The sequence below is a fragment of the Bos grunniens genome, chromosome 21 (assembly GCF_055505025.1).
Source record: "Bos grunniens cultivar Pamir isolate PY7600 chromosome 21, Bosgru_T2T1.0, whole genome shotgun sequence".
In the NCBI taxonomy this organism is placed as follows: domain Eukaryota; kingdom Metazoa; phylum Chordata; class Mammalia; order Artiodactyla; family Bovidae; genus Bos; species Bos grunniens.
Genome location: NC_141185.1, coordinates 23,841,355 through 23,867,399, shown reverse-complemented (window position 1 = coordinate 23,867,399; position 26,045 = coordinate 23,841,355). Strand labels below are relative to the sequence as shown.

The 26,045-nt window shown below is 44.8% G+C and overlaps 1 protein-coding gene and 1 long non-coding RNA gene across 5 annotated transcripts in view; one reads left to right on the top strand and one right to left on the bottom strand.

The window, feature by feature from the left end:
• The window catches only part of NKX2-1 (NK2 homeobox 1), a 6,103-nt gene extending 2,500 nt beyond the window's left edge, over window positions 1-3,603 (bottom strand). The window contains exons 1-2 of one of the 2 annotated variants that reach the window (XM_086365221.1): window positions 1,133-3,603; window positions 54-439 (exon numbers count right to left, since the gene is read on the bottom strand). In XM_086365221.1, the coding sequence (XP_086221347.1) occupies window positions 54-439; window positions 1,133-1,209 (463 nt within the window). In that variant the 5' untranslated portion in view covers window positions 1,210-3,603. The other variant, XM_086365220.1, reaches the window with a different exon arrangement.
• LOC147349235 (uncharacterized) lies at window positions 674-26,045 on the top strand. 3 transcript variants are annotated; one of them, XR_015150327.1, is made up of 3 exons: window positions 674-753; window positions 11,041-11,113; window positions 23,359-26,045. It is a non-coding gene; the product is annotated as an uncharacterized LOC147349235 (long non-coding RNA). The 3 variants fall into 3 exon arrangements; XR_015150325.1 differs by lacking the exon at window positions 23,359-26,045 and having other exon boundaries at window positions 11,041-11,331; XR_015150326.1 differs by lacking the exons at window positions 674-753; window positions 23,359-26,045 and adding an exon at window positions 5,454-5,539 and having other exon boundaries at window positions 11,041-11,331.

The window sequence follows — 26,045 nt, the reverse complement described above, 5'->3', positions numbered from 1 at the left end:
CCCGCGCCTCCTGCGCTCAACCCGCGGCCCCGCGGTGGGGCGGCCTCACTTACTGGCGGGGAAGCGCGGGTCTGGGTTGGCGCCGTACCATCCGGGGCCCGAGGCGCTGTTCCGCATGGTGTCCTGGTACGGCGGCAGCTCGCTCATGTTGCCCAGGTTGCCGTTGCAGTAGCCCCCCACGGCGGAGTGCGAGAGCTGGGGCACCGCCGCCGCCGTCATGTGGTAGGCGGCGGTGACTGCGCCGTGGTGCCCCACGGCGTGCTGCTGCATGGCCGCGGCCGGCGGTGCCGCCTGGCCCTGCCTGTAAGCCGCCAGCGGAGCCCCGAGGCCGCCGCCCTCCATGCCCACTTTCTTGTAGCTTTCCTCCAGGGGACTCAAGATGTCAGACACTGAGAACGGAGTCGTGTGCTTTGGACTCATCGACATGATTCGGCGGCGGCTGGAGGAGGAAGGAAGAGGAGGAAAAAAAAGGGAGAGGGGGAAGGCGAAGCCTCGCTGCTTTTTTTTTTTTTTCTCCCTTTGCCAAATATTCTGGTGTTACCTTAACGCCGATCTTGTTGGATGTACACGTAACCGAGTGGACCGAGTCCGCCTTAATTGGCTTGAGTGGAGGCTCGGGGGCTGCCTCGCGTTTGTTTTAGCCCGGCGCCAGGTTTTAGGCAGCCACCAGAGGCGGGGCGTAAGCGCTAAAGCAACAAGACAATAGAAGCCTACATCTTGCCCGAGATAATTAGCTTACATGCTGATGACAAGGTAAACACCTTTAAGTTTCACTTGTTAGGATTTTTAGGTCTCAAAGAGGGAGAGAGAGACAGAGAGAGAGAGAGAGAGGCAGAGACGCGACCCAAAGCATTTCTCCCCCGGACCCCCTACCCTCATTTTTGTGGGGTACGCTGGCGCGCGGGAGGGGGGGTGCGGAGGGGGGGAGGAAAAGGAGGAGGGAACCGAGAGAGGGGAGGGCAAGAGGTGGGATGGGGAGTAGCCGAGGAGGAGGAGGGCTGCTGGGGAGGAAGGAAGGTGAATGCTGCTTTGCAACCAACTTGCGGAGTTACAAAGTGAACCACTTTCCCATTCGGTCGGGGCTCCCGGGGCGGGGACAGGGAGTGGGCCGAGGACGGGGTAGGGGTTTCACCTGAGCCTGCCGGGGCCGCTCCTCCCTCCCGCCGCGGCCTCCCAGCCCCGCGCCTTCCCACTGCCTCCGGACCACATCTGGCTTCGCGGCGCCGAGCCCCAGTCGCCGCCAAAGGAGCTCGGGAGTCAGGGGCCGCACCCCGGGGCCGCACTGTTGGTCTGCTTGTCTGTCAGTCTGTCTGCCTCTTCTGCCGCCGTCAGAAGGACACCTCTGCTCCCCGCCCCCTTTCCCCACTACCCGAGAGAGAATCCCAGCGGGTGGAGGGGGCGCTGAGCAAGAGGGGATCGGCTGCCGGCGACAGGCTGTCCCAGATCCCCGCGCCACCCCCTTCCCCCCAGCTCAGGGTCTTCTCAGAGGCCCAGGGCCTTCGGCCTCATGCCCACCCCGCCCCCCAACCCCCACACGGCTATGCTTCCCCACCCCCACCCCCAGCTAAGGCAAGGACCCACCGCTGGCCGCCCGAGCTGAGAACCTGCGGGAATTCATGCGAAGGGACATCGCTGAAGTTGCTCCACCTCGAACAAACCTGGTGTCCCCGACCCTCGCCCATCGTCCAGACACGGGGAGGTCTGGGACGGGAGGTGACTTTCCGAGGACATCACAGCCCAGCACCCCAGCCCGGGGTCACACTGTTTTTCCCACTCAGTGCTTCAGGGAGGCCTCGGGCAGGGAGCGGCGTGAGAACCGGCTCGCCTGTTGCCGGGTGGGACTGAGCCTGAACCCCGGCTGGACTAGCCGGCCGGGAGGGGGCGAATCCCCCGGCGTGAGCAGCCCCGCTGGCGGGAGGCTGGGCTGAGGCTTGCCTCCACCCGGAGCTCAGCCATGCAAAAGTGCACTTGCTTCCCGGGAATAACCAAATATCTTTGTTTAAAGTGGCGGCGTAAATGGCCAGTCGCTTTGTGGCCACGCTGGATATTAGTAGATGAGGATCATTCTGTTTCAATTGGCGCCTCTCAGCCGGCTAGCAAGAAACTGCTTAGGAGGAAGTGGGTTTCCTGTCTGCGCGTTCCCAGGCTTCAAGTGTGAGCCCCGCGCCTTGAGGGTCCTTGGGCGCCTGGAGAGGAGGAGCTGTAGGCTGCGCTTTCCGAGCGGGCTGGCGGCCGGAGGCATCCGCCGCGCGGCTCCGGCCAGGCCCCGGCCTCCAGCAGAGTGGACCACGGAGCCGAGCCCTCCGCCGTGCAGATCCTGAGACCCGCTCCGACTTTTCCTCTTGGATTTTAAACGTTTTGTTTTTATTCTGTTTTCTTTTCTCTTTGGCTGTTTCAGCCTCCTTCTCCGCGCTAGGGGTTGGGAGGGCGGAGCGCTCCCCGGTCGGGCAGGGGCAGCCAAGACACCGCGGGGGCCGGTTAAGGAGGCTTCTCGATTTGGGTTTTTGTTTTCATATTTTCTTTTCCTTCCTTGTAGAGTAGCTCCTGATGATGAAAAAGCGCCTTTGAATGATTTAATTCAGCAGGTTAGATGCCTTTTCCATTAATAGCAATTGTACTAAGGAAACTTGTTTATTGGCTTTTTATTTCAAGATTTCAATCCTCCCCTTTAGAACTGCACTCCCTCAATACAAAGCCAACTTACATGCTAACATTCAGTTTCCTCGCCACCTTATTCATTAAGAGGGGAGAGAAAGCTCAGGGCACCCCCTCTCCTGCCTACCACACAGGGCCATGTTTCCCAGCCCCCTTGGCCGCTTTGGGGCAGGCAAGCAGGAGATTGAGGGTCGAGACAGCACTCTTCAGTTATGCTTCGAAAGACGGGTGCCAGATCGGCTCATTGCCCTTCCCACCAGGAGACTTCTCAGGGGGGCGCTCTCAAGAAGGACTCAGACTCCCATCGAGGACACCTTGGTCAAAGTGATGCCTAAGTCCAGGGAGCAAGGAGGGAAGAGGATGACGCTGGGTCCAAGTGAAAGGACAGAAGACAACACTGTAGACAGCAGACAAAACTGAATATAGGTCTTGTATGCAGGCCAGCCGCCAGCCCTGGGCCTGCGCCTCAACTAGGGTCTTCATGCCAAGGTGGGAAGGGCTTCTGAGTCTCGAGTCTTCTCTCCTCCCTCTCCACTGTTTTATATTATTACTAAATGTAAGAAACACTAGGTGTACACGTTGTAGTCTCTCCTGTTTCAATGCCATTTAGAAATGGAGGTCATTCTTCACCAGGTTTTTTTTAAAGATCCAAGTAAGACAGGGCACATGAAAGTACTAGCTGGGTGAATCTTCCGCAGTCCTTGAGCCATGCCTCCTCGGCCTTCGTCCCCTCGCAGCTTTCAGCTCCGAAGCAGGCACGTGGCTGACAGCTCCCCGCCCCCACCCCAAGCTTACCGTAGGGAAAGGACTCGGATCCACTTAGGTAGCTGGCTAGCGTTGGGTTTGGGCACAGAGCGGAAGCGGGAGCTCGAGGGAGGGAGTGGAGGGTAAGGGTCCCTGTTCCCCGCCCCCTCTCTGCCGCAGCCGAGATTGTGCTGCTGCGGGCTGGCACCAGTTCTTGTCTCGACTTGGCCTGGGCCATCGCAGCATCTTGAGGAACCTGCTTCTTCTGCCCCTACACACAGACACACACATACACACACACACACACACCCCTACACACACACACACACACACACACCCCTACCTCCGCACCTTTCCCCAGAGGCGCTTCGCTGCCAAGAATAAGCCGTCTTGTGGGGAAAAGGCGGATATCCTTATCTCCGGGCTGGTCCAAGTGAAAGCCTTGAGAGTCCCTCACCTGGCCCCAGTGCCTCTTTCTGACCAGAGGGTTCTCTTTTAGTCGGCCTCCCCACTCCCCCGACTTATCTTAAACAGGGCGGATCGCAGTTACGCCAGCAGTTTCTTTAGGGGATATTTGGGAACCCGAGTTCACCATGTAGGGCCCGCTCATCTTCCCTTATCTTTCAGCCAAGGTGGGGCGGTGGGGCAGGCTTAGAGCAAGCGGATCTCAGGCCTTTCTCAAGGAGTTTTCCCTGGGGCGGCCGCCGGTATCCGCCTCAATCTCCACCACGTTCTGCTTTGCTGCCTGCGGCTCAGACCGGTATCTAGGAGCCCTGGGGGTGCAGGCCCAGGCCGGGCCGGGGACTCGCGAAATTGCCATCGGTCTTTGCTCACCAGCCGCCTGGCCGAAGAGAAACGCCCTTCTTTCACTCTTGCACCACTTCTTTGAGAACTTAGGACAGAGGGCTCATACAGAAGGCTAACACCGGCTCTATAGCTCTCACCAGGTTGGGGGTGATGAAATAGGAAAGCCTATCTTCTCCCCTCCCCCAGTTTTCTAATTCCCTTCATGGTCCTTCCGGCTTCCCTAGGGCAGGGAGAGACCCTCTTTCCTGGTCGGGCTTATTCCGGATTATTTTGCCCCGAGTTACTGCAATTTGTGATTCATTCAACAAATAAATTTATTGAGTGTGGGCTCTGTCCCAGATTCCCTGCTACGTTGGAAAATCCAGCCTTAAATCAGCTAGATGCGGTTCCTACCTACAAGAGTTTACAAATTAACAAATCCCTCAAATAATATGTAGTTACTTTGTGACAAATGTTACTTCCGGCTTCCACCGAGATAGAGTTGTAAGGAAGGTTTATGTGCGTGTGTCTGCACCATTTCTCGATCTTGAAGCGCTCAGGGGCGTGGGCAAAGCTCTGGAATATAAACTCAGAAGTCCTGGTTTTAGCCCGTTTTGCCACTTTTCAGCCATGTGGTATGGCTCTTGTGGACGTCTGGAGCCTTTACCCTCAGGGCCAAAATAAGCTAGGGTGTTGTTTTCAGCTCCCCACCCCCCCCCCCCCAGGGCAAGTCCTTGCTTTATTTATCCTCCAGTCGTTCAGTGCCTCAAAAAATGTTCAATTAAGGAAATAAAGCATTTTAGCACCTGGTTCCTGAGCTGCAAAAATGGTCATAACCTGTCCAATGTAGCTCTCGGGTTGTGCTAGGCATGCACGTGAGTTTGTAAACTGTAAAACTCGCTGGCACACGGAAGGAGTTATTACTTCTGGTTCTGAGTCTTGGGTTTCTAGAAACAGTCTCTTGGCATGAAGCTCTCGACCCCTCGTCTGCTCCCGAGCCCAGACCCGAGGCGGGCGAGTCTTCCTTAGCCAGGCGCAGACTCCCGAGTCAGGCTGAGCTGGGTTCCCGGGTGCCGTCGAGGCAACCCCGCCCAGGGAGCAGAAAGTAGGAAGGCAGCCGAGCGCTGGGGGTCGCTGGTCTCCAACTCGGAGGTGCAAGGAACCGAGAGAGGATCAGGAGCCCCTTGAGGCGGGTGGGGGGGGGGGGTGCGTCTTCCTTTCCCTGAAGGATCTCATAGGGCCCCTCTGCCCCGTTTCCCCAGGCACTACAATCGAGAACCTCTGGAGAATCTGCGCAAAGCCCCACGGCGCGGCAGTCCGGCGGCTTTCCGCAGGAGGATTTCGCAGACTCCGGGTGAGGAAGAAATCTGGAGATTTCTCTATTGCTTTCCATCTCGCCTTGACCATCTAGGGTCTCTGAGGGTAGCCTTCTTTTAGGGAAGGCTCTCTTCAACAGTGGCCTTTGGGCAGGTCGTGAGGACAGAGGAGGTGGATAACCCTAGGACGTCCTGGCGAGGTTCCTGTGCAGCCCTTCCCTGCATACCACTCGGCCTTCTGGGGTGGGAATGGGAGGCGGGTTTGCGCCCGTGAAGGCCTGCACCTGCCAGGAGAAAAGGAGACTTCCACCCTCAGGTCTTTGGTGTCAGAGAAACCTCTCCTGTCAGATCTGGCCCTCCTGAAGTCGACACCAGTGGTCTTGAAACCGTCTTATGTTCCTGTCACACAATTCAAGCCTAGATTCAATTTATGTCAGAGCCCCTGACCTCGCCACTAACTCCGGGGGCGCCCCCTGGCGGGAAGGAGTCTGGGGTAAGGAGAGAATTTGGGGTCTGGTTTACAAAGCAATGGCACCCCACTCCAGTACTCTTGCCTGGAAAATCCCATGGACGGAGGAGCCTGGTGGGCTGCAGTCCATGGGGTCACTAAGAGTCGGACATGACTGAGCGACTTCACTTTCACTTTAGAAAGCAGAGGTGGAGGGGGTGGGGGATGGGGGGGGTGGTACCCAGCGCTAGCAGTACCCTTTGAAAGGAGGAAAATCGAGATGCTGTGGGTGGGATGTGGGGGGCGCGGGCCTGCAGCTGCTCGGAGACTCCGCAAAGCCGATGCAGGGCGCGCAGGAGTAGACTCAGGAGCGAGCCTGAGCTCCACATCGAAGCGGCTTCCGTTTCTTCCCATTTCTTCGTTACTCTTTAAAGGCCTCTGAACAGGCAGAGAGAGAGGATGGTGGTGATCCCACCACACTCTGGACCGACACGGGAAGTCCCCTATTAAGCTTCCCTTAGTAGGGAGAGGGACACTAGCGGAATCGCTCTGGGGCGCGGGCAGCTCGAAGCAAAGTTTTGCAGTTGCTGCTGAGACCAGAAAGATTCGGGAAGGATCCTCATGGCGGCACCGCTGATTCGCCCCCAGACCCCGTATGCAGCCGCATTCAGCTTTAGAAGGCCGAAACCCGCAGCATTTTCCACCTTCTGTCTCCCAACCAAACCGCAGCCCCAGCGGTGTTTTCCCTTTGGCTTTGAGCATTCGCGTTTCCCGCGGAGTCACCAGCAGCGCTGGGATTCCTTCCTCTGGTCCTTTCTCCTCTCCAACCTCCCACCATTTCCCCGCCCCCAACACTTGGCTCAGGCAGTTTCGGGGAGCCGAAGCACCAACCCCAGGCGCTCTTGGGGAGACGTCCGCAGCCCTGGGTTTTTCTGGGACCTGACCACGCGGTCTTCCCCTTCGCGCCCAGGACTCTAGGTCTGTCTCTGACAGTAGCAGACCGAGACGATCCGCAGCGCCCTCTTCCGTCCATCGGAGGAACTGTATCCTTAGGGCTGGCCTGGGGACGCTTTGTTACTGTGGATGCTTTGTTACTGTGGATAGTTCCGCCCAACAAGACTGACTGGTCGTGTCCAGAGACTGATAGTGGTTGGTCCGCCACGAATTTGTCTACCTAACTATCCACTGTATTATCTATCTGACCACATGTCTGGTTGCCAAAGCCGTTGCAATATAGGTTAAAAACGACTCTTGGGATCACCCAGTCTCAATGCACCCACTATTTCAAAGAACCATGGAAGGCACTTTGATACAAAAAGCCCTCTTCTTATTAAGTTTTGCCTGGGAAGCTCGTTATGAAAACTCCCCCTCCATGCACGACAGCAGTTGGATACATATTTGGTGGCCAGTGAAGAGGCTTTAAGTTTCTGCATGTCTGAAACCTGTAGAAAGCAGTGGCCCTACTGGCTGTTGCAGCTTAGTGTGCAGCAACAGGTGCTTAGGCACCAGGGGCTTAGTGCCTAAAAAATACTGGAGCAAGAATCCTTCTGAGACAAGCTATACTAGGGTGGGCACTTCCCCTCCCCAGCTTTCTAATATCTGACACCAACTCAGCCAGCCAGGCTTTCTCCCCTATTATTCTCCTCTCCTTGGACTCTTGTCAAGACTGGATCCTCTCCATCACTCCCTGTGTACCTAAATTACTCTGCTTTCGTTTTTTCCATTTATCCAGGGTATCATTATTCACACCTCTGTAACTCAGTCATGCCCTTCTTTTTATTAATAAAAAGCCCAACTGCCTCATCCAAAAGCTAAAGTCAGACACACAGTAGGAGCTCAACATGTTTGTAGAATAAATGGACGAACCTTTATTGGACTTCTCTGTTACACTAAGACAATTTACCCTAGTTGAATGATTCCCTAATTGTTTCATATGCATTTTTGTTCTCTTTTTCAGCTAGACTGTAGGGTCCTTGATTTTAAAAGGGTCATGCCAGACACTTAACATGCCCCCAGAAATATGTCCTGTGTGCTGTAGCATTTGTTAGTGTTAACTCTTTTCAAAATTATCTCATTGGCTTTAGAGTCACCACTCAGTCCTTGTTATACTCCTCTGTCTGGCCATTTCCTCTCCCTTGTTGGCCTTTCTGCTCCTACTGTATACCCATCTCTATGGTTGCAACTGCCACCGATTGCTGATGGTTCCTAAATACGTGCCTGCTATGTGCTAAGTTCAGAGAAGGCAGTGGCACCCCACTCCAGTACTCTTGCCTGGAAAATCCCATGGATGGAGGAGCCTGGAAGGCTGCAGTCCATGGGGTCGCTGAGGGTCGGACACGACTGAGCGACTTCACTTTCACTTTTCACTTTCATGCATTGGAGAAGGAAATGGCAACCCACTCCAGTGTTCTTGCCTGGAGAATCCCAGGGACAGGGAAGCCTGGTGGGCTGCCGTCTATGGGGTCGCACAGAGTCGGACACAACTGAAGTGACTTAGCAGTGACTTAGCATGTGCTAAGTTGCTTCAGTCATGTCCGACTCTTTGTAACCCTATGGACTGTAGCCCACCAGTCCATGGGATTCTCCAGGCAACAATACCAGAGTGGGTTGCTGTACCCTCCTCCAGAGGATCTTCCCAATCCAGGGATCGAGCCCATGTCTCTTATGTCTCCTGCATTGACAGGTGTATTCTTTACCACTAGCTCCACCTGAGAAGCCCATCCTTAATATGTACCTCTAGCCAATCTCTCTCCAGAGCTTCAGGCCTATATCTTAAATGGTTTATGTCCTCATGTGAATACATATCCCAGTCTGAACTCATAACTGCGCCAACTTGCTTCACCTTCTGTGTTCTTGATTTAGGTGACCAGTATGAACATATCTGCACCGCTCCCCCCCTCGGGCTCACAACCCCCTAAAAGCTTGTGTTAGTCTTCTTGGGCTGCCATAACAAATACCATAGACTGACTGGCTTCAACAACAGAAATTAATTTCCTCACAGTTCTAGAAGCTGGAAAGTTCAAGATCAAGGTTCTGCAGAGTTCAGTTTCAGGGGAAGACTCTTCCTGGCTTGCATCCAGTTCCTTCTCACCAGGTCCTCACATGATGGAGAGAAATTTCTATTTATTCCTCATCTTAGAAGGCTATAGTTCTATGGGGTCAGGGCCCCACCTTAGTTAACATGCTGCTGCTGCTGCTAAGTCACTTTAGTCGTGTCCGACTCTGTGCGACCCCATAGATGGCAGCCCACCAGGCTCCCCCATCCCTGGGATTCTCCAGGCAAGAACACTGGAGTGGGTTGCATTTCCTTTTCCAATGCGCGAAAGTGAAAAGTGAAAGTGAAGTCGCTCAGTCATGTCTGACTCTTAGCGACCCCATGGACTGCAGCCCACCAGACTCCTCCGTCCATGGAATTTTCCAGGCAAGAGTACTGGAGTGGGTTGCCACTGCCAATTACCTCCTAAATACCCTATCTCTAGATGTAGTCACATCGAAGGTCAGTGTTTCAACATGTGAATTTAGGGGAACAAAATTCAGTCTAAAGCAGCTTCCAAGCCAGATATCCGAATATGTACCTTTTCCTCTCCCTTATCCAATGGGTCATAAAGCTATATCAATTCCATATCAGAAGCGTCTCTCAGATCCAGCCCCACTTCTTCATTACCAGTTCTCCTCTCCTTTCACTGCCTTCCTCAACAGGGTTCATCATCTACTGCCGAATCACTTAGCTCTTGTCTCTACCATTAAGCTCTCTAATCTGTTTAAGTTCTCTCTGGTCTACTCATGGGCTCCCCAGGTAGTGCTAGTGGTAACGAACCAACCTGCCAGTGCAGGAGTCATGAGGTATGGGTTCGATCCCTGGGTTGGGAGGATCCCCTGGAGGAGGGCACAGTCACCCACTCCAGCATTCTTGACTGGAGAATCCCATGGACAGAAGAGCCTGGTGGGCTATAGTCTGTACAGTCACAAAGAGCTGGTGACTTAGCATGGCACTGCACCACAGTCTACGCCATACACCTGTCCACAGGACAGAGGCCAGCCTCTCTCTCCAGACTACTTCCTTTCTGCCTACTACCTGCCCCTTCACATTCTACTCTCTCTAAACTTTTCACAGTCTTAGTCATTTTATATGGTTTTATGAGGTATAACAATAAACTGCACATGTATACAGTGTAAAATTAGATGTCTTGATGTATGTGCACACCGATGGAACCATGATGACAAGATAATAAACATGTATAACACCCTCAAAGTTTCTCATGACTCTTAGAGTAAGCCTTCTCTTTTACTCCTCCCTGTTCTCATATTGATGACTAGGCAAGCTGACTAGTGGCTTTCGGTCCCTACAGGTTAGTTATCATTCTCTAGAATTACATATAAATGGAACCAAACAGTATGCAGTCTCTCTTATCTGGCTTTTTTCACTTTGTGTAATTATTTTGAGATTCATCAATGTTGCTATATGCATCTGTAGGTTAGTTTATTATTATTGTTATTGTTGTTACCATTGCTGAGTAATAATCATATGGATATACCAAATGTGCTTTATCTATTCACCTATGGATGGACATCTGGGTTATTTCCAATTTGGGGCTATTACAAAAAAGATACTATGAACATTTATGTTATACATGATGTTTTCATTTGTCTCAGGTAAATAGGTAGGAGTGGAATAGCTGGGTGAGATGTCAAAATGACATCTTTCATCAATGAGCATGATGTTAGCCATAGGCTGTAGGTAGGTGCCATTCAACAGTTTAAAGGAGTTCTTTTCTGTTCTTGTTTGCTGGAGAGTTTATGTCAGGAAAGGATGCTGGATTTTGTCCAGTGCTTTTACTGTATCTCTTGAGATAAGACCATTGACTTTTCACTTTTGGTCTGTTAATCTGTTGCATTACATTAATTGATCTCTGAATGTTAACCCAATCTTGCCTTTCTATGATAAATTCTACTTGGTCATCATTTGTTAACCCATTTTATACGTTGCTGTATTTAATTTGCTAAATGTTACTTAAGAACTTTTGTATCTATGTTCATGAGCATGTTAATCTATAGTTTCCTTGTAATGCTTTTGTCTATTTTTAATTTCAGAGGCTGGCTAAACAGAACAAGTTGAAAAATACTCCTTCATCTTCAGTTTTCCGGAAGAATTTGTGAAGAACTTGTATGTCATCCTCAAATGCTTGAATGTTTGGTAGACATCACCAGTGATGTCATCTGGCCTGAAACTTCCTTTGTGGGAAGATTATATATGTGTATTATAAAAACAGATATGCAAATTACCTATTTCTTCTTGAATGATCTTTGTTTGGCAGTTTGTGTCTTTCAGTGAATGTATCCATTTCATATAAGTTTCTTAAGTAAAATTATTCATATAAGCTATTTCCTTATTATCCTTTTAATATCTGTGGGGTTTATAGTTATGTCATCTCCTCTTTTATTGTTATTGGTAACTTGTGTCTTCCCTCCATCTCTCTTTTTTGAGGAGTCTATCAATTTTACTGATCTCCTCAAAGACTCTACTCTTGGGTTCATTGATTTCCTTATATTGATTTTGTGTTTCCCATTTCAATGATTTGTTCTCTTCTTTCTTTTATTCTGCTAACAGTGTGCTTCCAGTTTCTTAACATGGAAAATGAGGTCACTAATTTGAGACTATATTAGTTTCCTCTTGTTGCTGTAAAAAAATTACCACAAACTTGGAGGCTTAAAAGAATAAAAATTTTTACTCTCACAGTGCTGCAGACCAGAAGTCTGAAATCAAGGGGTTCGCAGGTTTGTGTTCTTTCTAGGGTTTCTAGGGTAGATCCCGTTCCTTGCCTCTTCAAACTCCTGATGACTGCTGGCATTCCTTGGCTTCTGAATATATTACTTTGATCTTTGTCTCTGTTTCAGATGGACTTCTCCTCTGAATGTGCTTCTCTTTGCTCCTCTGTTATAAAGATGCTTATAATGGCATTCAGAACCTACCCAAATAATGATATCCTGTGGGCTGCCGTCTATGGGATCGCACAAGAGTCGGACACGACTGATGTGACTTAGCAGTAGCAGCAGCATCTCAAGATCCTTAATTATATCTGCAAAGATTCTTTTTCCAAATAAGGTAATGCTCACAAGTTCTTGAGACTAGGATGTGAACATTATCTTTTTGGAAGTCACAATTCAGCCCAGTATAGAGAGCTTCTTTTCTAAATGGGCATTTAGTAGTACAAATTTCCTTTATAAGCACTGCTTTAGCTGTATCCTATACATTTTGATAGGCTGTGTTTCTTCTTTCATTATTCAAATCAGTTAAAATATTTTCTAATTTCTGTTTTGAACCCTTCTTTGACTCTTGGGTTACATAGATTAATGTTCTTTAATGTCCAAACATTTAAGGATTTCCCAGCAATCTTGCTCTTGCTGATTTCTCCTGTGATCTGCTGTGATTCTGTGTACTCTTGATTTGACTGTGATCAAAGTAGTGTACTTCCTTTGTGTGACTCGAATTGTTTTTATTGAGATGTTTAATGGCTCAGAATATGACTTCTCTTGGCAAATCTCTGAGTACATTTGAAAAGAATGTTTACTCTGTTAAAGGTGAGTGGAGTGTTCTATAAAAGTCAATTAGGTCAATGTGCTTCATGGTATTATTTAAATCTTCTGTGTTCTTACTGTTACTGCAGCTTCTTGTTCTATCAATTATTAAGACAGCAGTATTGAAATCTTCAACTATAAAATTGGGGGGTTTCTCCTTACAGGTCTATCAGCTCTTGCTTCATTTTGAAGCTGTGTTATTAGGTTCAAAAAATTTTGGATTTTGGATTGTTGTGTCCTCTTGAATTCGACATTTTACCCTTATGAATTGAACGTTTTAAATCTCTGGTATTATTCCGTGTTCTGATCTCTTCTTTTTCTGATATTACTATGGCTTTACTTTGATTAGTCTTAGCATCATACATCTATTTTCCTTCTTTTACTTTTAGCCTTTATAGTTTTGTGGTTTCTTGTAAGCAGCATATAGTTGAGTCTTCCTTTTAGTCCAACGCCACGATTTTTGCCTTTAATTGCAGTATTTAGAGCAATTGCATTTAATGTGATTATCGCTATTGTTGGGGCTAAATTGACCATCTTACCGTTTGTATTTTATCTGAGACTGCTCCTTTGTTCCCCTTTCCCTCTTTTGGTCTTCTTTTGGACTAAATGAGCATTCTCTATGATTCCGTTTTATCTCCTTCTTTTGGCTTTCTTAGCTATAATTTTTGTTGTGTTATTTCAGTAGCTGATTTAACATTTAACTTACTGCAGTTTATTTTCCAATGATATACCACTTTATGTGTAGTATAAGAACCTCACAAATGCATACTTCCAGCCCTTCGCTTTCTAGCCTTTATGCTATTGTCATCATATGCTTTACTTCTAAGAATATCATCATCTCCATAGTAAATGTTTATTGCCTTTGTTTTACACAGTCCATTATCTTTTAATGAGATTTAAATACTAAGGGAAAAAGACTTTGCTATTTCACACATAGTTACTACTTCGGGTACTCTTCAGTAGATCCATACTTCCACCTGGTATTATTTTCCTTCTGCTTGAATAATTTAAACATATTTTGTAGCTCAGGTCTGATGGTGATAAATTCTTTCAGCTTCTGCATATCTGAAAATCTCTTTATTTTAATCTCCATTTTCCAAAGATATTTTCATTGGGCATAGAATTATAGGTGTGCAGTATTTTTTTCTTGCCATATTTTAAAGATGTTGCTCCACAATTTTCTGGCTGCCATTGTTTCCAAGGAAAGCACAAAGTGAGAAGCCTTGGCAGGGCCTAACCTATTTCCCAACAATCTCTAAAAACTCCTTCCAACTTTTGCTATGGCAAGTTTATCTTTTTACCATGTGTATGTGTAGTTCCATGGCCCTGCCTCCCACCTGCCTGAAGGCACACAGGATTGTCCTCTCTCACTGTATCCTATATGGAAATTATAGACCTGCCCCTGATTTTTTCCAGAATAGCAGGTGGTATATATCAGAGCTAGACATTCTATAATCATTATTTTAAGCCTTTTCCACGAGTAATTGTCATGATCATGGTTATTCTTCTGTTGCCCAAGTCTCTTATAAATTATCCATCAAGTTGCATTCTTTTGGGAAACTGAGCAGGAAACTCTAAGTTTTCAAAAAGTTACCATGTGTTTAAGTTGCTCCCTTTAAAAACAAAGCATTGGGGCTTCCCTGGTGGTTCAGTGGTGAAAAGTCCACCTGCCAATGCAGGAGACACAGGTTTGATCCCTGGTCTGGGAAGATCCCAAATGCAGTGGAGCAACTAAGCCCACGTGCCACAGCTATTGAGCCTGTGCTCTGGGGCCCGGGAGCCACAACTGCTGAGCCCACAGCTGCTCAAGTTCTCATGCCCTAGAGCCTGTGCTCTAAAACCAGCGGCGCCACTGCAACGAGAAGCCCAAGCACCACAATCGGAAAGCAGCCCCTGCTTGCTGCAACTAGAGAAAACCCGCGTGCAGCAACGAAGACCCAGAGCAGCCAAAAAGAAATAACTAAATAAAATTATTTTTAAGAAGTTTTGGGAGAATATAGATTGAATCTAAACCAATCAGAAATGAGCTTGCCTGGGTCTTTTGAGAACAAAGCTTGCGGAATACTCTCAGATAAATTGAAAGTCCTGGACCCTCTCTTCTGAAATATCCTAAGAAATGTTCCAGGCAATTTGGCATTCATATTCCAAGAGAATGGTTCCCAGCTTTTATAGATGAGGAAACCAAGTTTCAGAAAGGTTAAGCGAATTGCTGAAGATTATATAGCTGGTAAGTAACAGAGCTAAGTTTTGGTTGCCAGTATGTCACAGCCTAAAGGGCTTCCCTGATAGCTCAGTTGGTAAAGAATACACCTGCAGTGCAGGAGACCCCAGTTTGATTCCTGGGTTGGGAAGATCCACTGGAGAAGGGAAAGGCTACCCACTCCAGTATTCTTGGGCTTCCCTTGTGACTCAGCTGGTAAAGAATCTACCTGCAGTGTGGGAAACCTGGGTTTGATCCCTGGGTTCAGAAGATACCCTGGAGAAGGGAAAGGCTACCCACTCCAGTATTCTGGCCTGGAGAATTCTAAAGGGTCACAAAGATTGGACACGGTGAGCAATTTTCACTTCACTTCACAGACTAAAACACAAGAGAAGTCACACCCTAGACAAACCGGGAGTTTTAAGAATTCTCTACCTGCCCCTCCATTTATATCTCCTAATTTTGTAGTTATTTTGATAGCAGGATAATTTGAATGTCTACTCTTTGCTTAGAGAATTTTTTCCAATTACCCTTTTTGTCTAGCTCAGTAGTTCTCAAACTTTAATGTGCATAAAAATTATTGTATCAAGTTACATACACAAATTTTTGTCACCATTTTATAAGATTTTCTAGGGCAATTTTGATATTATTGGACCTGTACCATAGGCATTACATGGGATCAATCCCTGGGTCAGGAAGATCCCCTGGAAGAAGTCATGGCAGCCCACTCTAGTATTCTTGCCTAGAGAATCCCATGGACAGAGGAGCCTGGCTTGCTACAGTCCATAGGGTCGCAAAGAGTCAGACACAACTGAAATGACTTCGTGCATGCACCATAGGCATTATCACATTTAAAACCTAACAACCAAGGACCACACTGTATTCTTCCCACTCTCCTACCATGCTCTGATTTTTAACAAACAGGTTCCAGTCCCTTTGGGAAAATGTAGTAACAAGAAACACATTGCAGGGAAGAACACAGTTATGTTTGTAGGACTTTACTTTCACCATTAAACGAGTGTGACTAATGTACCTAAGGAGTTTAAATTCTTTTTGGCAGTGAAGATGACTTTTTAAAGGATAAGTTAAACACAGAAGTTTATCTAAGACAGCAGCTCCCAAATGTTACAGTATAAAAGAATCATCTTAAAACTTGTTTAAGTGTATATTCTCAAATAGGAGTTCTGATTCTGGTAATGGAAAGTAGCTTATATCAGACCAAGTCTCAGATAACAATAATAAACTCTTGACAGTGTGCGCGCACGCGCACACACGCACACAAATACACACACGTAATTACATTTGAAGGGACTGGAAAGTGATCAAAAGCAGGCAGAAACTGAAGGAGGTTCTAGTCCTTAATGGAACCACTCACTGCATGAAAATCAAGTTTACCAGTCTATTTTACTGAGCACTACTCAGATCACATCGGAGAAGGCAATGGCAACCCACTCCAGTACTCTTGCCTGGAAAATCCCATGGACGGAGGGGCCTGGTGGGCTGCAGTCCATGGGGTCGCTAAGAGTCAGACACGACTGAGCGACTTCACTTTCACTTTTCACTTTCATGCATTGGAGAAAGAAATGGCAACCCACTCCAGTGTTCTTGCCTGGAGAATCCCAGGGATGGGGAAGCCTGGTGGGCTGCCGTCTATGGCATCGCACAGAGTCGGACACGACTGGAGCGATTTAGCAGCAGCAGCAGCACTCAGATCACACACAGAGCTGAAAAGCCCAGTGTTTTCAGATTGAGGTATTAGAGGATGAAGTTAGAGGCTGCAAAAACATCTAAAAAATTATGTTAGAGAAATTCCAGGACAAGGGAACCTTGCGAGGATTTGGGGTATGGAGAGGAAAGACCATAATTTGCATTTAAATGCTATTCAAATCACAACCCAATTCTCAAAATGCTGATGCATGGGAGAGTTTACTAGGAGCTGAGCAGAAAACAGTACCTGGAAAGAATGTAAAAGCAGAAAGAAAAAAAAAAAAGCAGAAGAGTTTGGAGGTTTGTTCTCAGCAAGTTAAATAGATTCAGTGGACACCTCGGGCTTTCTATCAAAGGAAAGTTTGCCTTGGAAAAAAAGGCAATGTCACAGGACTAAAAGATTGGCCTTCCCAGGTGGCGCTACTGGTAAAGAACATGCCTGCCAATCCAGGAGACATAAGAGATGTGGGTTTGATTTCTGGGTTGAGAAGATTCCTTGGAGAAGGAAATGGAAACCCACTCCAGAATTCTTGCCTAGGAAATCCCATGGACAGAGGAGCCTAGCAGGCTACAGTCCATGGGGTTGCAAAGAGTCGGATACAACTGATGTGACTTAACACACATGCACACACCAAGGTAGTGTTCAGTCACTCAGTTGTGTTCAGCTCTTTGCGACCCCATGGACTGCAGCACACCAGGCTTCCCTGTCCTTCACCAACTCCCAGAGCTTACTCAAACTCTTGTCCATCGAGTCAGTGATGCCATCCAACCATCTCACCCTCTGTTGTCCCCTTCTTCTCCCACCTTCAATATTTCCTAGCATCAGGGTCTTTTACAATGAGTCAGTTCTTCACATCAAGTGGCCAAAGTATTAGAACTTCAGCATCAATCTTTCCAATGAATATTCAGGACTGATTTCCTTTAGCATAGACTTGTTGGATCTCCTTGCAGTCTAAGAGACTTTCAAGAGTCTTCTCCAACATCACAGTTCAAAAGTATCAATTCTTCAGCACTCAGCTTTCTTTATAGTCCAACTCTCACATCCATACATGACTACTGGAAAAACCATAGTTTTGCCTAGACAGACCTTTGTTGGCAAAGTAATGTCTCTGCTTTTTAATATGCAAGTGGCTCAGATGGTAAAGCGTCTGCTTACAATGCAGGAGACCTGTGTTCGATCCTTGGGTGGAGAAGATCCCCTGGAGAAGGAAGTGGCAACCTACTCCAGTACTCTTGCTTGGAAAATTCCATGGACAGAGGAGCCTGGTAGGCTACAGTCCACAGGATCACAGAGTCGGACATGACTGAGCAACTTCACTTCACTTCACTAGGTTGGTCATAGCTTTTCTTCCAAGGAGCAAGCGTCTTTTAATTTCATGGCTGCAGTCACCATCTGCAGTGATTTTTGAGCCCAGAAAAATAAAGTCTGTCACTGTTTCCATTGTTTCCCCATCTATTTGCCATGAAGTGATGGGACTCGATGCCATGATCTTAGTTTTTTGAATGTTGAGTTTTAAGCCAACTTTTTCACTCTCCTCTTTCACTTTCATCAAGAGGCTCTTCAGTTCCTCTTCACTTTCTGCCATAAGTGTGGTGTCGGCTGCATATCTGAGGTTACTGATATTTCTCCCAGTAATCTTGATTCCAGCTTGTGCTTCATCCAGTCCAGTGTTTCTCATGATGTACTCTGCATAGAAGTTAAATAAGCAGGGTGACAATATACAGCCTTGATGTACTCCTTTCCCAATTTGGAACCAGTCTGTTCCATGTTGGATTCTAACTGTTGCTTCTTGACCTGTGTACAGATTTCTCAGGAGGCAGGTCAGGTGGTCTGGTATTCCCATCTCTTTCAGAATTTTCCAGTTTGTTGTGATCTACACAGTCAAAGGCTTTGGCATAATCAATAAGCAGGAGTAGATCTTTTTCTGGAATTCTCTTGCTTTTTCTATGATCCAATGGATGTTGGCAATTAGATCTCTGGTTCCTCTGCCTTTTCTAAATCCAGCTTGAACATCTGGAAGTTCGTGGTTCACGTACTGTTGAAGCCTGGCTTGGAGAATTTTGAGTATTACTTTACTAGCATGTGAGATGAGTGCAATTGTGCAGTAGTTTGAACATTCTTTGGCATTTGCCCTTCTTTGGGATTGGAATGAAAACTGACCTTTTCCAGTCCTATGGCCACTGCTGAGTTTTCCAAATTTGCTGGCATATTGAGTGCAGCACTTTCACAGCATCATCTTTTAGGATTTGAAATAGCTCAATTGGAATTCTATCACCTCCACTAGCTTTGTTCATAGTGATGCTTCCTAAGGCCCACTTGACGTTGCATTCCAGGATGTCTGGCTCTAGGTGAGTGAGCACACCATCGTAGTTATCTGGGTCATGAAGATCTTTTTTGTATAGTTCTGTGTATTCTTGCCACATCTTCTTAATACCTTCTGCTTCTGTTTCTGTCTTTGATTGTGCCCATCTTTGCATGAAATGTTCCCTTGGTATCTCTAATTATCTTGAAAAGATCTCTCGTCTTTCCCATTCTATTGTTTTCCTCTATTTCTTTGCATGGATGACTTAGGAAGGCTTTCTTATCTCTCCTTGCTATTCTTTGGAACTCTGCATTCAGATGGATATATCTCTCCTTTTCTCCTTTGCCTTTTGCTTCTCTTCTTTTCTCAGCTATTTGTAAGGCCTTCTCAGACAACCATTTTGCCTTTTTGTATTTCTTTTTCTTGGGGATGGTCTTGATCACTGCCTCCTGTACAATGTCAAGAATCTCTGTCCATAGTTCTTCAGGTACTCTGTCTATCAGATCTAATCCCTTGAATCTATTTGTCACCTCCACTGTATTTGATTTAGGTCATACCTGAATGGTCTAGTTGTTTTCCCTACTTTCTTCAATTTCAGTCTGAATTTGGCAATAAGGAGTTCATGATCTGAGCCACAGTCAGCTCCAGGTCTTATTTTTGCTAACTGTATAGAGCTTCTCCATCTTTGTAAAGAAAGGGGCAAATAAATATGCCTATAAAGTGTAAACCAATCCTCAACAAGTTCGAGGGGATCAGCTAGTAACTTAACTTCCTGGTAGAACAAAAACTAATACTCTTCAAGGAAGATTAGCAGAAAGACAAAGAAACTCTAAGATGTATTATTCATAATAGCCAGATTGTAATAGAAAACTACTAGGTATGTGAAGACATAGAAGATAGTTTTCAAGGCAAAAGAGAAAGCAGTTGATAGAATTCTATATGACCAAGATGTTGGAGTTTGCAGAAAAGTACATTTAAAAAGGTAAATATATATAATAATACATATGTATATATTCAAAGACAAATTAAAATATTTTAATAATAACTAAACAAAACAGGGAACTTTAGGGAAATGAAAGCTATTTTATAAGTCAAATGTAAATCCTGAAACTAAAGAGCTACAATATATGTAATGAGAAAAATAGTCACTGGATGAGCTGAAGAGAAGATTGGAGACAGAAGAAGAAAGGGACAAAGAACTTGAAAACAGATCAATAGAAATTATACAATCTGAAAAGCAGAGACAAAAAGATCTTTTTTTTTTTTTTAAAGCAGAGCATCAGTGACCTGTGAGACAATAAGTGAGCAAATAACACAAAGATTTGTTTTCATGCTCTATTATATCTTGAAACAAGCAGCAGTGAACTTTTCATTTTAAATTTTTTTCTGTCATTCAGTGAAGATTATTATTGCTTCTGGCATGACTATCAAAATGTTTCCTCTTGAATAATGTTGTTTCTTACCATTAGATTGGATATAGCATTCAAGAGGTCCAACCACTCTGACAACAGAGTGGCAAACACCTTACCAGCATAATCAGTCCATTAATTTACAGATGCCTTGATTAAGTTTCAACAAAATAACATACTTCTTGACAAACTGTCTCAACAGAGTTTCTTCTACCCATCTCACTAGCTAACCAAACACAGGTCACTATTGTTTGGCTTGACTTCTCCCTCCAGCAGAACCTGGGAAGCCTGGTTCAGATGGTAAAGAATCTGCCTGCAATGCAGGAGACCTGGGTTCAATCCCTGGATTGGGAAGGTCCCCTGGAGAAGGAAATGGCAACCCACTCTGGTATTCTTGCCTGGGAAATCCCATGGACAGAGGAGCCTGGATGGCTACAGTCCATGCGATTGCAGAGTCGGACATGACCGAAAGATTTTCACTTTGTTAAATAGCTTATAATATCTTCCTCATTGTTCCAGGGGATTAGGGAGAGTGCTGTAAAAGGAAATCATATCATCTTTTTTTCTGATATCCTTTAGTTGAATCTCATAGTTTTGAAATCAGCAAAATGCTTCTTTTACTAGTTTGTCTAGATTTACCTTTTGTCTTGGAAGTCAGGCTGAAGATTTCTTTCAACACAATGAGTATAGCCATTAATAACTCCATGATGGTCCCTCTGTTCTTCAGCTAAGCTGCTATTTTCCAACATGTCTTCAAGAAGGAGAAAGAAGTTCCTCTCATACATGATCATATCTGGCAGATTGGTTGCTATGGTAAATGCTTAGGTGCAATGATACCATTCAGTGTTTTTTGCAGGGCATGCAATGCTTGGTCAGAGAACCCAGGGAAAGTTCTATTCAAAGACGAAATCAATTTGATACCTATTTAGTCGGCATTTTCCAAGCTGCTGAGGCTGCAAAATATCCAACATAAGTTGCTTAACTTCACTAGGCATTGGGTTGGTCAACTATTGAACATTATCATACTGGTGCCTGTAGCCGAAGAAAATAATCTCAGACATTTTATAGCCAAGCTCATAGATCCTTCTCTTGTCACAATCAGTGTGACTATACGTAAGAGTTAAAGGCACAGGCCTTAGAAGCACAGTCCTGGTATTCTAGTTATCATCACACCTTTTAGTGGAAAAGAGACCCACTGTTCGACCTTGAAACAGCAGCAGCGTTAACTTGACATTTCTGTAATAATGACTCAATTTATCCCATAAGGTTTAATAATTAGATCTTAGGATATTAATGTTTTTGAGAGGTTCACAGCAGAGAGGAGTCTTAAGAAATTGGATGAAGAGGACAGGACTGCATCAGGTGAACCTGCAATTGCAAATTATTGATTCTAACAATAAGCATCAGGAGCTAAACTTAACACTTGGCCTGGACTCCCTCTGCTCCTGGGCTTTCCAGCTCACTTTGTCCATAAGCCCCACAACCTTACCATGTGCTCAAGCTGCTGCCTTGCTGTTTGGCTCTTATTTGAAGTTTCTACTTGTTCATTTGTTACAGGCATACTCATTTATTACAAGCATATTCATACATTATAAGCATACATCCCTGAGCATAGTTATAAAAGTTGCTTTAAAATTTTTGTCTGCTAATTTCAACATTTGGGTCATCCTAGGGTTAGTATCCACTGCTTATCTTTTGTGTATGAGTCTCATTTTCTTTTTTCTACATGGTAATGTTGGATTTCATTCACCGTGAATGATTCCTTGCAAAAGCTCTGTGGGCTTCTGAGCTTTATTCTCCACTGTGGCCTCTCTTTAAGAAAAAAAAACATAAAAGTCTGAAACTCCTCCAATGATGTTCTCTTCTTCCAAATGTTGGCTCCCTTCTAGATTCTGCCTGCTTTTGTTACTCTCTGGGATGCTTAGGTAGTTGTTTTTATATTTTGTCTAGAATTTATAGCTATCTGCGGAAGATTGGTTAAATAGAAACTACTTTGCCATGACAAGAGGCAGAGCCCCATTTTTATTTTTTTTACCTCTGATCTATTTGTGATTTATATAAACCTTTTTCTTATAGATAGCATGTAGTTAGATCTTGCTTCTTCATCTGGCCTGATGACTTCTGCCTTCTTATGGGGGTGTTGTCTTCTTGTTTAGTCTCTAAGTCATGTCTCACTCTCGCAACTTCATGACGATAGCCTGCCAGATTCCTCTGTCCATGGGATTTTTCAGGCAGGAATACTGGAGTGGGTTGCCATTTCCTTCTCCAGGGCATCTTCCTGACCCAGGGATTGAACCCAAGCCTCCTGAATGGTAGGCAGATTCTTTACCAACTGAGCCACCAGGGATGTTTAGACCATATCTATTTGAAGTAAGTTTTTAACATACTTGGTTTAATTTTACAAGACTGCTATTAATCTAATATTCGTTCTCTCTATTCTATGTTCTTTTTTTCCCCCTTTTTTTAGCCTTCTTTCGGTAGTTGAGTATTTTTAAGTATTTCATTTTAAAATCACATTGTTTCATCTACTTTAATTCTTTATAAATGGTTTCCCTAAAGTTTATAACTTATAAATAATCATTTATAATGCATGTTTAACTTAACTTACCATAGTTTACTTTCAAATATTATGTCATACATAATGTAAAGAACTAGCAATAATATAATTCAATTTTTCTTTATGCTATTTCTGCTATTGTCATACATTTTACTTCTATATATTATAAATAAATAGTCTATTATTTAAAAATAACATTTTAAACCAGGGAAATTATCTTTTATATATACTCTTATCATTACCATCTATAGCAGTCTCTACTCTCGTGTAGATCCTATTTTCCATCTGGTATTATTTTCCTTCAGTGTGAAGAACTTGTTTTAACATTCCTTGGAGTGTAAGTCTACTGGCAATGGAGTCTGTCATTTTTTTTAATTGGTTTGAAAATGTTTTATTTTGCTTTTTTTTTTTGAAGAATATTTTTTATATCGAATTACAGGTTGATAATCTCTTTCTAAACTACTTTATTGCACTATAATTATCACTACAAAAAAACTGTACATATTTAATGCATACAATTTAATGAAACAATTTCTTTCCTCTCAGCATTTAAAAGATGTTATTCCATTGCCTTCCGCTTTGCATTAATTTTAATGGGAAGTCTCCTACTTGAGTGAGTATATCTGATACTCTTTTCTTCTTCTTTGTTTAAAAAAGGTGACCACAATTCCATCATCACATTTAATAAGATTAATACTACAAAATCACTGCAGATGGTGATTGCAGCCATGAAATTAAAAGACGCTTACTCCTTGGAAGAAAAGTTATGACCTACCTAGATAGCACATTGAAAAGCAGAGATATTACTTTGCCAACAAAGGTCCATCTAGTCAAGGCTATGGTTTTTCCAGAGGTCATGTATGGATGTGAGAGTTGGACTGTGAAGAAAGCTGAGCGCAGAAGAATTGATGCTTTTGAACTGTGGTGTTGGAGAAGACTCCTGAGAGTCCCTTGGACTGCAAGGAGATCCAACCAGTCCATTCTGAAGGAGATCAGCCCTGGGATTTCTTTGGAAGGAATGATGCTAAAGCTGAAACTCCAGTACTTTGACCACCTCATGTGAAGAGTTGACTCATTGGAAAAGACTCTGATGCTGGGATGGATTGGGGGCAGGAGGAGAAGGGGACGACAGAGGATGAGATGGCTGGATGGGATGGACGTGAGTCTGAGTGAACTCTGGGAGTTGGTGATGGACGGGGAGGCCTGGCGTGCTGCGATTCATGGGGTCGCAAAGAGTCGGACACAACTGAACAACTGAATTGAACTGGAGTACATCTAATATCCAGACCATATTCATATTTCTTCAATTGTCTCAACAATTTCCCTCCCCTTTCAATCTGGGTGTGTCTTATAATGACCAACAGAACATGATGGAAGTGATGCTTTGTGAGTTCTGGACCCTAGTCCTTAAGAGGAAACCCAGCTATGAAAATAATTCAGTCTAATCTAATAGGAGAATAAGAGGCCGCATGGAAGAAAACTGAGACTCCACAGCTTACAGCCAGGACCAACTGCTAGATACCCCAGTAAGGTCATTGTGCATCTTTCAGTCCAGCTGACCAACCAGTTGATTGCAGTTGTGCAACAATGCCACAAGAAACCAGCAAAGAAACTGTCTACCTGCCCCGTGGATCATGACAAATAATAATTCATTGCATCTTTAAGCTACTATATTTTGGAGTGTTTTGCTAAATATTAAATATTTGCTAAATATTGGACTTCCTTGGTGGCACAGTGGATAAGAACCTGCCTGCCAATGCAAGGGACACGGTTTCGATCCCTGGTCCGGGAAGATTCCACATGCCGTGGAACAACAAAGTCCATGCACCACAGCTACTGAGCCCATGAGCTTTAGGCCCTGTGAGCCCCAGCTAATGAGCCTTTGGGCCACAGCTACTGAAGCCTGCATGCGCTGGTGCCTGTGCTCTGCAACAGGAGAAGCCACCACAAGAGGAAGCCTGAATACTGCAACCAAAAGTAGCCCTCCTCGTGACAACTAGACAAAGCCCATGAACAGCAACAAAGACGCAGTGCAGCCAAAAATAAATAATAAGAGAAGACAATACAAATATTTGCTAAATATAAAACATAAAAATTCTAGAAGTATTTAGGTAGAAGAATTAAGTTGCCTTTAAGGAAATAAAAATTATGTTAATCCAAGATATAAAATATTAAATATCAGAATGATAGTTCCAACAATTTAGTGGAAAATAGTAAATGTTAAAATAAAAATTTTAAGAAGTATCTTAGAATCAATGAAATACAGCAAGTCTGTGAAAAGCAGGATCTACGCAGCTCTGAGAATATGAGTAAATGTTTAAGGACTTTCTCCGTGGGGTCTTTTAATGTGAACATCAGGATATTCTTGTTGTCTAAGAGAAACATACATACCCTAGTTTACTTAAGGACGTATAAGGTAAAAAATAAAAATGTATTCTTTAAGAATGATGAACAGCTTCAAAGTAGTACTGTACATGCTGGCAAGATTTAAAGTTAAAGAAAATTAAAAAGAAGTCTCACTGTGAATATATCTTCCCTAAAAACCTAGTCTTATTTTTAAAAGATGGAAACAGAATCTCACAGCTCTAATTATTTTAATATTTTGCTTTTCTTTTGTACATTTAAGAATCTATCTGTGATGTCTAATAAACACATGGAAAGATGCTCAACATCATTCATTACCAGAGAAATGCAAATCAAAACTACAATGAGGTATCATCTCACACCAGTCAGAATGGCCATCATCAAAGTGTCTACGAACAATCAATGCTGGAGAGAGTGTGGAGAAAAGGGAACCCGCTTACACTGTTGGTGGGAATGCAAACTGATACAACCACTATGGAGAACAGTGTGGAGATTCCTTAAAAAACTAGGAATAAAACCACCATACAGCTCAGCAATCCCACGACCCTAAGGAAACCAGAATTGAAAAAGATACATGTATCCCAATGTTCATTGCAGTACTATTTACAATAGCTAGGATATGGAGGCAACCTAGATGTCCACCAGTAGATGAATGGATTAAGGAAGTTGTGGTACATATACACAATGGAATATTACTCAGGTATAAAAAAGAACACGTTTGAGTCAGTTCTAATGAGGTGGATGAACCTAGAGCCTATTATACTGAGTGAAGTCAGTCAGAAAGAGAAAGACACATACCATATATTGATGCACATACATGGAATCTAGAAAGATGGTACTGACAATCCTGTGTGCAGGGCAGCAAAGGAAACAGACGTAAAGAGCAGATTTTTGGACTCAGTAGGGGAAGGAGAGGGTGGGATAATCTGAGAGAATAGCATTGAAATATTACCATATGTGAATATGGTATTACATAAATA